General features: G+C 51.3%; 1 protein-coding gene across 2 annotated transcripts in view; it reads left to right on the forward strand.

Annotated features, from left to right (window-relative positions):
* Positions 1-15,282, forward strand: part of MED27 (mediator complex subunit 27) — a 195,613-nt gene that overhangs the window by 172,362 nt on the left and 7,969 nt on the right. The window contains exon 6 of one of the 2 annotated variants that reach the window (XM_030838488.3): positions 2,356-2,397. The exons of the other annotated variant lie outside the window; for it this stretch is intronic. Within the exon in view, the coding sequence (XP_030694348.1) occupies positions 2,356-2,397 (42 nt within the window). The remainder of the gene's footprint in view (positions 1-2,355; positions 2,398-15,282) is intronic. 2 annotated transcript variants of the gene reach the window in all.

A 15,282-nucleotide genomic window follows, 5' to 3' on the forward strand; every position in this document is an offset into this window, starting at 1 on the left:
TTAAGAGCTGGGCCTCTGGAGACACACCTGGTTTTGAATTCTCTACCACATGTTAACGATGTGATTTTGGACAAGCTGCTTAACGTCTTGGGGCCTCAGTTTCCTCACCTGTGAATTGGAAATAATTTTATCATTCTCGTGCGATCGCTGGGAGACTTTAGAAAGATGACGCAGGTGCAGTGCAGGCTGAACACGTGGTCATCTGCAGATGGTATCCGCCCTCTCTGGCTGTGCCGGAGATGCTGATGGGCATCGTAGTCAGCGTTCCTTTGCCTGCTGATTTTGGGGCATTCGGATTTTTCATTTCGGTGAGTGAACTTGACTGTCACTGTTATCACCAGTCCTTCCTGTGCATCAAGAGGACCTTTGATGTCTGACGTGTAACCTTAGAGCAGATGAATCTGTGCTGAAGCAGTTGGTCATCTGTGGGGTTTGTTTCCATTTTATCTGAAAAGAGACCACATTCCCACCCCTAAAATACTCACTCTAATCCCCAGAGTCCCACAGGCTGCTCCTAAGACTGCAGATTCAGCCCCAGTTACCATAAGGTTGGCTTTTCCATTTTAAGATCTTTCTGATGCTTGCCCAGAGTACTGGGGGATGCTTAGTTTCTTTTCCCTGACACTGTAGTTCAGCATAATTTCTCGTTCATGGGGCTGAAAGTTTGTAGCTTCCAGAACGCTCCTTTTTGAATATTGCAGCCAGCAAAAAATTGGTAGCCACGCCCTCCTTTGTAGCAAATAAGCTGAGGCTAGTGAACATTCACTTGCATCAGTCCCGGCTCCCTGAAGTGAATTTCTGAACTCTTCCTGCTGGCCCTGAGGAGAGGCAGGGCACTAACTCTAGAACACCTGCTTAAATGGCTTTCTTTGGCATAAATCTAGCAGAAAACCAAGTACAGGCTGCCTGCTGCGCCTTCACAGCAAAAGGGGAAGCCACTGTCATCGGATCCCTTTCTCACCCCTGTGCGCCTGGGAAGCAGGGCGTGTCGTCTAGCGTCCTTCTATCCCAGGTGGTCAGAACTGGTCCCTAGGGTCCTGAATAATGTATTTCAACGCCTTCAGAAAGAGCAACACCCTCACTTGGAGTGAGCGCTGTGTGTTTTCAGAAGCCACAATCAGGCTAGAGAGTCCATCTCTTAACTAACCCTGTGCGCATTTCTGTCTGGATGATTTTTTTATTTAAAACATTTTGCAGATACTGAAGGTTTTTTTATACATATGTAATTTTCTCTTTTAAATTAAAGCGAACTTTTCACTCTATATGCAGATTCTTCCTTTTCTCTTTTTCCATGGCCCTGTGTTTATGTCAGCCTGTGTATGATGTGAACAGGCAGGAAGGATAAACAGCAGAGAACTGCAGAAGAAGCCGCTGTGGGCTGAAAATGGAAAGAGAACTCTATTGCTTCAGATATTGATGTGACTTTTCCAATAATTTAGATGTAGAATCTTTGGCTTCTCGCTGTCATCTTGGCAGTGATTGGGTGAAACGAAAAGATACAAAAAGTTGTTCTTATCCCTTCCACAATGTCTGAATAGTCTTTAAATGCTACATTTGTTAAGCCCTGGGCTAAACCGCGGCACTAAGATCATGATAGAAACCTGACTTATCCTCCCAAATGTGACCCGCTGCCCAACAGTTTTCTTCAGCCAAATTGATAGTGTAGGGAATTAACTTCCTATGTTTCTTTTGAGGTTTTCTTCCGAGTTATCTGGAGGTAACATGTCACTGTTTTCCTCCACGCATGTTTTCCTCCTAGCATGCCTGTAACATGCTAGGTCCTGTGCCAGGACAACGTAAACAAAAGAAGTAAAAGCTTCAGTTAGTTTTAAGAGCTGTGAAGATTTTTAATTTTTGAAAGAATAAAGAGAAGCAAGACAACAGGTATGGGAATATTGTAGAGTAACTGGGAGATGCCTCTCTGACAAGGTGATGTTGGAGCCAAAGGAAGTGAAGGAGGAGCCATGGGAGGGTTTGTGGGAAAAGCAGTCCAGGCGAAGAGCACAGCAGGTGCAAAGGTCCTGAGGCAGGACTGACCTTGGCATGTTGGGTGACGCAAGAGAACCGTGGCAGGGGTCAAAGTTAGAGAAGTGAACGAGGGGCTCAGCTCACGGGGCTGCGGACACAGCAAGTGCCTCAGGTTGACTTCTTATACCTCTTCATATCGTCTTCTCAAATCACCACAGGTTGATAAAGAGGAAATTCAGGCTCGACATTTAGGATCCTTTCAACCCCAAGATTCTGTTTTTCTATAATCATGTGTTTTTTTCAAGCTTAATAACAGTAGTTACGATATCATTTCTTGGAGTCCAGAATTCTAAAATTGATGCCGATATTTTCTCTCTCCGCCCCCAGCTCGATATATGGTCCAAATCCAACTATCAAGTATTCCAGAAGGTAAGTTGTAGTTTTTGCTTCTTCCTCAGGAGGCGCTAAGGGAAATATGAATACTTCGAGGTGTAAACATTGGTCTTAAATCAGAGGCTTTTTAAAAAGTGAGAAGAACCAGACACAAAAGGCTGCTCACTGTATGATTCCATTTATGTCATGTTCTGGAAAAGAAAACATTAGGGACAGAAATCATATCAGTGGTTGCCAGGGGTTAGGAGTGAGGGAAGGAGATTGTCCCCAAAGAGCTATAAGGGAACATGTTTGGGTGATGAAAATATTGTGTCTTAATTACGGTGATGACACAACAGTATGTTTCAAAACTCATGGAACGAACTATATGCCCACAAAGGGCAAATTTTACTGTATATAAATTATGCCTTTAAAAAAAAATCAGAGGCTTTTGAGTTGCTTCAGACTCAACCCACAGTTTTTGAATTCAGTTTCTCACAGCCCTGTAATCTACACGGGTGCCTTAAGGGTGAGGATGGGCTGAGGAATGAGGGCTGGCCCTACCCCACCCCCACTCTGTATTACAGTGGCATCTTTTTCAGCTGTTGGGCTTCCCCAAGAAATACTTTCTGGGAAATGTCAGAAAAAAATGAAATGTGACCAGAGAAAGTCCATTTCCCAGCTCCCAGTGGTGGAAGGGTCCCTTCCCTGGCCCAGCTCAATACTTCTGAAGGCTTCTGAAGAGGCTTCTGAAGGCTTCTCCCATGGCCCTCAGGCCAGGTCCCCTGCAGGGCACCAGCCACTTTCTTCTGTGCTCTCCGTCCTCTGTGTCCGCTTCCATCCAGCAGTGCAAATAATAGAGTTGGTTGTAAATCCACTCATTGCCTCCTCACGTTCAACAGCAATTATTTATTGAGCCCCTTTGCCGTGGGCAAGCACTATGCTAGGTGCTAGGAATACAGGGGAAACAAGACAAACAAGGAAGCAGAATCAATAAGAGAACTCCAGGTCATTACCGGGGGCTGTGGTCGAGGACAGGAGGGACCTCCTTCGCATCAGGGTGGTCTCAGGAGGGCTTTATGCAGCAAAATTTAAACTGAGGCGGGAAGCAGGAGAAGGAGCCAGCCACGCGAAAGGCCACGGGAAGAGGGTCCCAGACAGTGGAAGCAGCAGCCCTGAAAGCTGCTGTGGAGGAGGGACTTGCACAGTCCAGCACCGCTGGGACCCGTGCGATGGGAGCTGGCAGAGGGCGGCGGGGAAGGCACGCGAGGCAGGGCCGGCCCTGCAGGTGCCTTTAGGTCCCGGTGCAGAATTTGGATTTTACTGTCAATTCAGTGAGAAGCCAGTGGAGGGATTAGTGTGGAGGAAGGATGCGATTTTGAAAGCTGGGCCCGAGTTATCCCCACTTGAGTAAAAACTGTGTCCAGGGTGTGCCGGGTAGCTTAGCATAGGGTGGTGGGTTTTTTGCAGTTGAGGTGAAATTCATATAACATAACCATTTTAAAGTGAACAATTCCATAGCTCTTAGACTTCCACATTGTTGTGCAGCCACCGCCTCTATCCAGTTCCAAAACATTGTCATCACCCAAAAGGAAAGCCCATCCGCATTCAGCAGTGAGCACTGCGCTTCTGTATCAAAGGAGCATCACGGACCAGCCCGCTATTGGCGTCTAATGTACCTCAACTCGCGTTGCTCCCTGGGCCCCTTTACAGTGAAAGGGGGAAGCAAAGGACAGATGTCCAGGGTTGGGGAGCGGTCTGAGGCGTAACACCACACACTTAGGGAGCCTGCGTAAGCATGAAAATGTCACGATCTTATCACAGTTAAATGCAGTGTGCTACCATGGGCTAGATTCTGAACCAGAAAGAACATATTAATGGAAAAACCGGTGAAATCCAAATAAGGTGTGGACTTGAGTCAATAATAAGTAACCAACGCTGGTTTCTTAGTTGTGATGAACGTACCCGATAATGAAAGATGCTAACAGTGGGGCAACCGGGTGAGGGGTATATGGGAACTATGTGTACCATGTTTGCAACTTTTCTGTAAATCTGAAACTAATCCGAAACTTAAAATTCATTTCAAAAAGAGAATCATAGTGTTGGCTCTTCTGACAGCCCCAGTCCTTCACCCAGCTGGGCAACTTAGATGCAGAAAGGAAAAAACAGCCTCCCTCCCTGGGCCAGAGCCTAAGGGAAAGAAGTACATGGTCACGGGCTTCACTGGTGGTGTAGTAGTTGGGAGTGTGCCTGCCAGTGCAAGGGAGATGGGTTCGAGCCCTAGTCCAGGAAGATCCCACATGCCACGGAGCAACTAAGCCCGTGTGCCACAACTGCTGAGGCTGCACTCTAGAGATTGCACACCACAACTACTGAGCCCACGAGCCACAACTACTGAAGCCTGCGCTCCGCAGCAAGAGAAGCCACCGCGATGAGAAGCCCGCGCACCACAACGGAGAGTAGCCCCCACTCGCCGCAACTAGAGAAAGCCCACGCGCAGCAATGAAGACCCAACGCAACCCCCACCCCAAAAAAAAGTGCGTAGTCACGTGTGGGCTTTAGTGTAGGCAACGATGTTTTAACCTTGGCCTTCTTATCTAGGTGACCATAGCCAAGGCCTTTACCTGTTCAGCTTGCATAAAGCCTCGGCCTTAGTTGCTAACTTTGTCCCTGCTGACAGCTCTTATTTTCCCCCAGCAGCTGTGGCTGAAAAGCATTCTGAGGAGAAAGAGCACTGCTCATATCTGCATCTTGTTTCACTTTCCCAGTGAAGAACGTTAACACAGTTTTGGTTTGTTTTTTTTTAACCTGGTTTATCTTAGTGTCCTCTGTGGTATTTCAGTGAGTTACTCTCTGGCTCCACAACAAGCGGGCAATGACTTCGGAGGCCCCGGGCATCGCAGACCCATAACCTGGGATTTTAACAATGTCCAATTTCCATTCAGGCTTGCCTTGGCAAATATAGTTTTTAATGTTCTGTGTAGTATTAAGTATTTTTGAATGCAAGCAGAAAGTTTATTAGGAAGTTGTAAAATGTGTGAAACACAGATTTGGTGAAGCTTAGATTTGGAGAGAAAGTGCTGTATTTTTATTCTGCCGCCCCTAAAAATAACCTGCCAGCACTCTTTCTATTTGTTTAAAATTACAAACACGCAGCGCAGCAGTGTTTAAAATTTGATATTGGTTAGTTGGGGAGATTTAGGAGCACCCGCCAGTTCCCTCCTCATAGTTTATGTAACATGTCTGAAGCAGTAAAAATGGATGAATTTGTAGAGATGGGAATGTTATCTCAACTGGTGAATGGCATGTTATCCGTATTTACGCAGAGCCCTTTCTGAGGTTCCTTTGTCATCCCTCCCCTCACCTATTTTTTAACTAAATGGACTTGACCTCTGAGACTGACCTGTACTAGATTAAAGAACCATAATTTGGAGACAGGAGGTAGTGCTTTCTGATGAGAACAAAAGGCTGCTACTGTTGAGGTTCTTTTCCTTTTTCAGGGGCAGGTAAGAATTAGTGGATTACAGAGTCCGTGCTCGTCCCTACTGAAACATTGTCCATTTGCTGTCAAAGTAAGGAATATATTGGAAAATAACGTAGTACAGAATTCAGTTTCATCCTTTATCAGTAAAGCTTTCCAGCTAATCATCGTTGCCTCGCAGGGGCTTGGGATCTTGTTCTTGCGGAAGATGTTGGTAAAGAAGATGAGGAATGTGGAACGTGGGATCACGATGGGGGGTGACCTCACTGGGCTTATTTCATTGTGTTAGTTTCAGGCCATGTTGTGGGTCAGAGGGCCGCCCTCCCTATTCCACAGCCAGACTGAAAGCAAAGCTGGCACCGCCGTGTTCCTTGCAGATTCTGAAGGCCTGGTCCAGTTGACAGGATGCTGTTTAACATTTCAAACTCAAAATGCCAAAAGAAAAGATTAGGTGGCAACATTTCCAAACTCTGCTTTTTAGTATCAGCTTTTGCTTAGAATTCTATTTTCTTCCTGTCCACCCACTTAAATTTGAGGTGTCCTGATTGATGTTGCTCGTAGCATTTCCCAGAAAGACACTGCTTGAGAGCACAGTGGTAAACGTTCCCTTCTGCCCGTCATCAGCCTGCTTACACCCATCCAAGTAACCCGGCCGGGGGAGGCTCAGTTGTCAACCTGACCCAGAAAGACTCAACCTGGAACAGGAGTAAAAGTGATTGGGGAAGTACAAGGTCAAGGAGGAGCCTTGGTCACCGATAAGAGGTCATTTCTTGGGCAGGAAACAGTTCCCAAGTGTCCTAACCGTGTGGGTAGACACCGGAACTGTGCCCCAGCCCCAGCTCTGAGGTGGGGACACTAGCAGCCACCGTGGCTCTGTGAGCAGCACGGGGGCAGCTGTCTCCCTGCGTTGCTCTGCTGTAGGTAGGGCCCCAGCGCTTCCTTTCCTTGGCGCTCATTATGCGGTTGCAGTTGCTGTGTGTTGTGTGTGTTTTCCTGCCCACAAGTAGCAGCGGTGGCCGCCGCAGAGAGAGACCTGATGGGAAGGTGGGAAGCCCCCCCAGGTCTCTCCCTCAAGGTGACAAAGCCGGGGGTGGGAGGGGACACTGCCTCGCAGAGCCAAGCCAAGCTTACACTCGCCTTTTCATTTCTGGAAAATAGCACCAGGCACTGAGAGGATGGAAACACGCGCCTGTCAGATTCTCCTCGGGCTGTGCCTGGCTCCCCAGGTTAAAGACAAGCACACGAGGTCCTGTGGCAGATCCTACCGCATGACGCTAAACGCGACCTGCCTTTTGTCTGTGACGGGGACTGTCAGCAATTAGCCCCCTTCCCCGGCGGTGGAGGGCTGGGGACAGCTGGCCGTGGAGCCGCGGCTGCCGACAGGCTCCCGTCATTTACTGCGGTGTCCCGGAGGCTCTCTGCACTCGGTCCTAGGGCAAAGGAGCTTTTTATAGCCGGCAAGCCTCCCGCAGAGCAGATTCAGAGAATGGAACTTCGGAATAGGGGGCACCGTCTGAAAGGGCAGAATCACAAAGAGCCGGGAACGGTTTCAAGCGTGTTCGTATTTTTCTGACATTTAAACTCTGCAGGGGCGCTCACTGTTTTGATCTTTAACCTCCTAACTTCAAAACAGTGGGCATTTTCATCCAGTAACTCAGGAAGAGCGAGAGCAACTCTGCAGCTACTTTTACTGTGTTAAATCTTGGCAGGGAGGCCAGAAAGAGCTGGAGTGTGTGTGCAGCCCCAGGTGGGCAGGTGGGGACGAGAGAGATGGTGTCGGAGGGACTGGCACCTGCGTCGCAGCTCTTTCACTTGGAGGCAAAGCACAAAAGTAATAGCCGCAGATGTCCGGTTCTTCGTCCACAGTCATTATTCTAGAGGCAGCAGAGGCAAAAGTAACCCTTTCAGTCCCGTGCAGAGCTTAGCCGTGGACAGGTGAGGGATAATGTTCTGAGCAGGCCGCCACTGCTTCTTCGTTCCTGTGTTCGCTCATTCGTTCATTTTTTCGCTCCCTTGTTCATGCTTCGATACAAACACTGGCCTCTGTGGGGCAGACGTTATCAAGCGGCCACCCAGTACTTGTCAATAGACAAGATTGCGTGAACCCTAGAAGGACCAACTCTCTGAAATGTTGGAGACACCGAGTACCTGGCTTAAATTGAGTGCCTGCCCAAATAGTATGCGGCAGACCTAACTTGTTACTCGTTCCAAGCCCCGGGAAGGGGGGCTGTCCCCACGTGGCCGAGTGTCTGTACCTGCTCTAGCGTCGCACGTCACCAGAGGGACTCAGTCAACAGGCGTTCAGTTCTTCTCAATCTCATGCTCTAAAACATCTCAGATTTCTTCCTCCCAGCTCACTTCCATTTCCTTCCAGAAGCCCCTCTTCCAACAGCATGGATAAGGCCCCGGAGGAGGCTGTGGTTGTGGTGAGAGCCCGCAGGCTGCAGGCCACATCTCTGTCCTCGCCCTTGGCGGTTGCCCTGCCCAGGTTAGGCCGTCAGCAGAGGCCACCGTGCCTAGAGGGGCCCCCTCAGCCTCCAAAAGGGGGTCACATGTCGTAGGAGGGCCCTTTGCTTTTTCTGGATCCCGTTGCTCTCATGGTCCCCTTTTCTCTCAAACGCTGTCCAACTTCCTCCAAGAGGAGAGCTTGCGTACGATGGACTGTATATGGTGGCCTTGGCGTCCTGTTTCTGTGTGTTCTGTCGCTGCCTCACACATGTGTCTTGGCAGCCCCAATCAGAAAGCCGAGGGAGCAACTTTGAACGGTGACAGGGCCGGGGGGCAGCTTCACGAAGGAAAAGAGGTTCCCGTCCGTGGTCTCAGTGGCGGGGCGGGGCGGGGCGTGCACGGGTGGCAACTCTGCAGGAGCCAAGCATTGGGCTGTGGACAAGCTTCGGGACAGGAGAGGCGACGGACAGTTCCAGGGTTATCCCGGAGGGCAGCCCCTTCCTAACCTGAGAGCCGGACCACACTGACCGGGCTGGGTCCGCAGAAGGAAGAGGGGAGGGGACGTTGTGAAGGGTTAGCCCAGGTCCCTGGGAGCTGAGAAGGGCGGGGGGTCACTCCACTCACGCTGCAGCTCAAGAGCCTTTATCACCACCTTGTCTCCTAAGGGTCGCGTTTGAAGATTCACAAGCTCCGAAACCCGGGGTAGATTTGATCACTTGTTTTCCCCTTATGATACCCCAGCACCTTCCCTCTGCAGGGCTCCCTCTACCGCTGCTGAGGGTGGTGATGACCGAGAGCCCACGCCCCAGTTTGACGGTGAGAGTGGAGCCGGAACGCCCACGCGCCCGCTGCGGGAAGCGGTCTGTGGTTCTCTGCCATTAGGGAGGCGCAGAGCACTTGCCTTCATCTCGCAGCTTCTTTCTTCCTGAGGGGTTTGCCTGAGACTCGTGTGCCCCGGGTCAGAACCCAGCAGTCGCTTCTGGGAAGCCCGGCCTCCTGCCCTCCCGGGCCCCTTCCCACCACCCCACAGGCCGCCCGCCGCTGAGGGCACCTTCCTGGCAGCATGTCTGTCTGCCCCCCCGGTGAGACCCAGCGCCCTCCCTTCCCCCGTCCTGGCCGGCCTCCTGTCGCGTTCCCCCCAGTGAGCCGTCTGGCAGTGGCTGGGAGCTGGGCTGTCCCGTGTTCAGACCCCAGCTGACCACTGCTCTCCGTGTGGCCTCACTTGCCTCAGTTCCCTCATCTGTAAACAGAGATCATAAGAGTACCTGCCTCACGGAATCGGCACCCCACATTAACACCTGGGAGAGGCACAGCTGCCTCTGGAGGATCCGCCCAGCCTGCTCTCAAGGGTCCTGGGAGTTGAGGGGCTTCCCTTTGGGGCCTCAGTGACATCTTGGCTGGGACTTTGAAGAGGGTTGGGTTGGAACCCCTCACACCAAACAGAAACTCCTTTATGGAGGCCCTGTTCTGTGCCACAGGCCATGTTCTGCACTTTACAGACGAGATATCATCCTTCTCAGACAGAGCTGGATCTCAAAGCTGTGGCAAGGGGCTTGAAGCAGGATGGAGCAGCAGTGTCTGTCTCCCCCTCCCCAGTTCCAACCCAGACAGCCCTGCCCTGGTCTCATCCCGAGCGGCACTGCCAGGCTCCGGTGGACAGTTTTAAGCCCTTCAGAGCCCATGCAAATGACTCCTTCATCAGCAGAGAAGGAAGTATTGATCCTGTCTTAAGTAAATCCCTAGTCCCCCTGGACCGTGGTGCTTCCTCCCTGGGCCTCTCAGCCTGCCGAACCCGTGGCACACAAATCCAGGGTACAGATTAGAGACTCCAGCTGCATAATAAAAACTAAAGCCCCATGCTTCCGCTCTCCTGGACTCTTTTCCCAGTTTTAGAAGCCAGTCTCTGCACTGCTCCCCATTGCCCCCAGCACTTTCAGGACTGGCTTCATAGCCTTCAATTTTGAAATAACCATGGTTCCTCTTTTTATGAAATGAGCACTTCTGGGGCTGTTTTAAATATTCTTCATAAAACCAGTGCTCATCCTGGGAGCAGCATTGCTGGCAGGGTTGCTGTCTCTTTAAACATTTAACACACTAGGTTCACATCTTTGACTCCCAGACCCACAAAGAATTTTCTCCTTTGGAGAGATTCCTAGTGTCCCTCTCGTCAAGGGTGGGTCTGTCTTTGGCAGAACCCGGAGTAGAGACCCAAACTCTTGGATTGATCTCCTTGTATAGCATTAAAGCATATCCAGCAGATGAAAGTTTATTTATATTTCTTGGACTTGCAGGACCAGCATGTGTGCGACTAAGTAACAAATGTTTGGCTTTGCTGCCTGTTAGTTTGCGCTCCAGAGTCTCTTTGAAACCCACCGAGATGGGAAGAGGTTCCCAAGAATAGTGCTGTGCTGATCGTCTCCCTGGTTCTGAGCTCTTGGTAACTGGCCCAGAAATTGAGGACTCCGTGACATCATGTCAGGGCAGCAGGTGGAGGGGGGCAGGAACCTGGTGCCCCTGCCCCCTGCTGGGATTAGCGCATCCTTTTTAAAAGAACAGAGGGCTTTCACTTGACGCTGGTTGGCCTGAGGGTGGAGCTCGACACTGAGGTACGGGGGGGGGGGGGGGGGGGGGGGCGCGCAGGCAGGCCCTGCAGTGGTGTCCACGGAAAACCTAGACCTTGAGGCGCCCAGTGATCGCAGCCTCGTGCTCTTTTACCAAGGGCCAGCGGGGGGAGTGATGCGGCCAGGGTCACCCAGATAATTGGTGATGAACCTAGGACTGTACCCCGGCCTCCCGACGGCTCCGGGTCTTCTTTCCCTTTTGTTCACATTAATACAGGCCAGAGAGAAGCTCCTCTTCATAGTATGTGGAAGCAGGTATTGACTGGAGGAGAGCCAGATCTGGGTCTCTACCAGACTTCTCTTTTAAATAAGCAACTTCTAAACACTTGTACTTAACTTTTCCTGTTTATTAACCTTGCGGGACATACTTTTAATAGGCAGAGGACCCAGCTCTCCTAGCTCAGCCAGGGAGGGCTTGGGCTTCGTGGGCTGCGTGCTGGCAGGTAAGATAATGTACTCAGTGCCGTTAGTCCGTTGCATTGGGAAGAGCGCCACCTAGCTGCTGGAGCCAGTGTCCAGGCTCAGCTCCCACCCCGCGCTGTGTGGCTGCAGTCCTGCCCCCTGGTGGTGGGAAGTGGGCAGAGACCTGCAGTGGCCCGTTCACCTGTGGTTCCCCAACACTGCTGACATCAGAATCCCCCGGGGGAGCTTTTTAACAGCACAGGTCCTGGCCCCCAGCCTAGACAACCTTCCAGAAGCTGGGGGGTGGTGCCCGGCAGCCCGCCTCCAGAGTCTGTACGCCTCACCTCTGCTGCACTGCAAGCTCTCCCCTCCAGCCTGGAAGCCCGCACAGAGTCAGGACGATGCCTACAACCTTCGTGGACTCAGGAATCCCCGAGGACAGTCCCTGGGCCACCAAGAAATACAACACATTGTTGTTTTTTAAAAGAGGAAACTGATGGGGGATGATAATATATTAGGAGAGTTTTGGTCCCATCCCTGCGTCTCACTGATCCTCTCTGTGTACCACCACTCTGTCCTTTGTTCTTCCCTTGTGGATAAGGAACAGAGTCTGTCTGGCCGCCATAAAACCCAGGCTCTAAGGGGCTGACCTTCAGCAGAAAATAGTCTTGCTGGACTTGAAGCCGTTCTCTTTGCCCTCACAGCTCAAGGAGGGCCCAGATGGGAAGAAGTGTGGGCTCTGTATGCCAAAGCCATCACTACAACAGCGGGATTTCCCCCTTTTCTTAGCACCCCCCCCCCTTAGGCTGTACTTTTGATTTTCCTTGAGTAGTATGCCTGCCCACCTGACTTAACACTGCCAGCTTTCATTTGCCCCGTTTCCTCCTGTCATTCTGCAAGGCAGGGAGACTCATTCAGTCTTGAGATCTTCTTGAGGGTCCTGTGTCGGGATTTGTTCAGGGTAGGTGCTGGGTTCAGGGTAGGTGATTGAGTAAGATGGGCAGAAGCTTTTGGTAGTGAGGCAGAGGGACAGCTGTGTACGTGGTAAGAGCTGAGGTGTAAGCGAACGGACTTGGGACTGAGTCCCACCTCTGCCCTAAGAGTCTTGCGGTCCGTTCCCTAGTAGGGAGGAGATGGCCTCATGTGCCACCTTCCCACACACTCCCACAGCCTCTGTCCCCCGAAGGTCTAGGGCCCTGCTCTGCTGCTTGGCTTGGGCAGGTCACTTAACCTCCCTGTGACTTTGCTCCCTCGCTTGGAGTGGAAGTTGTCTTCCATTTGTAGTGCCATCACAAGGTTGGGGGGTTGGTGAGGAAAAGATAGGATGACTCCCATTTGGTGGGTGTTTGCCATTTGTCAAGCACTGTTCAAGCACTTTCCCTGCACTGACCCATTTAATCGTTGTCCAAGGTCACCCGGCTCTTAAGTGACTGCAGATCTGTGCAGTCTGGCCCCAAAGCCCAGGCTCCTCACTGGGCCGCGTGGTGTAGACCAGCCCTCGCTCAGAGCTGGTGCTCAGTAGACGTCGACTTGGAAACCTGCCGTTAGTGCAGGCGGTTCCATTAGGGTTCAGCTAAAATAACTCCTGACCTCCGAAGGACCCTCTAGGCGCCAGAAGCTCTTTGCACACAGTATGGTGGAGGAGTTTGGGGGACGTGTTTTGACTGGAGTCGTCGTCTTCAGTGTGTTGACCGGCAGCTGTTCCAAGGTCTCTTGAAAGATTCCTTTCTCCCTTTCTGAGCTGGGTTCCCCATCAGTTTGGGTGCTGGAAGACCTTCTTTCTCTGCCTCTTTGAGCCTGGGGGAGAGGGAATTTCAGTAAGCCCTGGTTGGTGGAGGAGAAAACTGAAAGTAAGGTTCATAAAGCAAAGTGGGTGTGTTGGCAGCAATAGAAATGCCGCCCTCCTTTAAGTAAATAAGTCACCTGCAGTCCAGCCTCGGGACGGGGTTGAGGGGGAGGAGGTGCCCACCCCAGACGAAGCCAGAGCATCTGCAGTTTTTCTTTGCCTTGAGATGAAACGGGACATTTCTTGGCGAAGTCCCCAGTGTCTGCGTACTCCTTGGAGTCGCCCTGTTTTTCCGTGCGCGTCCTCTTCCCGCCCTTGCTGGTTTCAGCACAGTCTCTGCCCCCGGCCTCTCCCCCGCACCCCACTCCTCTTTGCCGCATCCCCTGTCTCCCTGGCTGATTGTTACTTTCATGTCTTCTCCTCCCTCTTTCCTTGGGTTCGCCATCTGCTTTGATCTTTTCGGAGCTCTTTTCAAACCAGCACTCACTGGTGGATGAATGGCCTCCCTTTCTCGGGAGCATTAGTGCCCTTCTGTGGCCTCAGCCGCCAGACAGGGTGGCTTTCATCTCCCAGGGGAATCTCATTAGCTCGGCATCACAATGGGACCCGAACCGCGGCCAGACTGGTCCAGAGTCGATTTAAATTAGTTAATAGCAATTTTTTGTTGTTGCCCCAGGCCTGTTTTTTCCCACATCTGGGATGCTGAGCAAAAAAAACAACTTTGTTGTTGAAAAGCAGGAAACAAAAAAATATTGAAGGTGGAATGCTTTGACAAAAAGGAAGATCATTGCAGGTGAATTTCTCCAACATCTGACAACCATGTCTTACCTGCTGCTTTGGAGTTCAGCCACGGGAACCTGAAAACCAGTCGGGGAAGTTTGGGAGGGAGGGAGGGAAAACGTAAGAGCAAATTAGCTTTGTTTCCTTCTATTAAAATTGGTGATGGGAAGTTGAAGAAACTAAACGATCATGTCGGCACTAGAAAAAGCTGCCACCATTTGGCAATTAAGAGAATATACTGGGCCTTTTGAAGAAAGAGGCTGAATTTGGCCAGATTGCCCGCCCAGTAATGTACAAACTGATTCCGTGCCCTGCCTGAGCCAGATGCCAAAACAGAGCTTTGGTGCGCGACTCCAGCCGTTTCTGGAGAAGGACGTTTTCTAGTTAATTCAGTTTTTTCTGCTGTTGAGAAGCCTGTTACCCACCAGCCACATTTGCAGGTCTAACCTGCGCCTGGCAGTGGGCCTCTGGCTTGCCTTAGACTTTTGGGCTGGGAGGTGATGGGCAGATGACACCGGGGCCCCTGGGACGTGTGCCTTTATCAGCAAACCAGAGAGCTGGCCAGGGTGTCTAGGAGGGAGGCGGTGTAGGCTTGGGCCTGCAGGGTCTGGGCCCACGTACCCATTGCCGCTCGCCAGCTGTGTGGCCCGGGGCATCTTCCCAAGCTCTGTAAGTCCCCATTTCCTCGTCTCTAAAATGGACGCAGGGGAGCACCCGCCTCAGCTATGGTGGGGATTGAATGAGCGGGACACAGACATCATACGTGTAAGGTCGGATCTTAACAAACGGCACCGCGAAACAGAGGAAAGCTTCAAGTGAGCTTTATGAGGGAGCGCTCCCGGGCGAGGTGCACTGGTCCGAGAGAAAGGGGCCAGAGAAGTCGCGCCCAGTCCTGGATGAGGGGGATTTTTATTGGGGTAAAAGCAGAAGGCGGCTTGCAAGGGGAGGGGGGGGGGGTTGCTATACAGGGTAATTCCTTATTTGGTGAGGATACAGCAGGGCCAGGTGTTGGTTGGTCTGTTGTGGGGCGTAAGCCCATTTTCCCTTCCCGTCAGCCCCATTGTTTTCTGGGCAGGAAGTTAGAGTCTCTTGTTGATTCCCAGAACAGGTGAGGTCGTTATGTCCCAGTGCCTCTCCTACCTCATACTGGTCGATGTTTTCTCTTACCCCCAGGCCTCCTTTCACCCGGGCCAAGGGACCTTACAATAAGCTCTCATTAATGTGGCTCCCCACAGGTTAATAAAATTGCCCCGCAGTCCTGAAAGAGCACCTTCAGAAGGAAGGAAAACCCTCCCAGTCCACCGCCACCCACTGCGAAAATATTTCATTTTGAAAATACTTCACCACTACCAGCCCAGCCCCTCCTTCCACAGCACCATTATGAAGTTTGGGTGGTGTGGTTCACTGTGACTCATGAGAAAGAC

Source organism: Globicephala melas, chromosome 6, assembly GCF_963455315.2.
Source record: "Globicephala melas chromosome 6, mGloMel1.2, whole genome shotgun sequence".
Lineage (NCBI taxonomy): Eukaryota > Metazoa > Chordata > Mammalia > Artiodactyla > Delphinidae > Globicephala > Globicephala melas.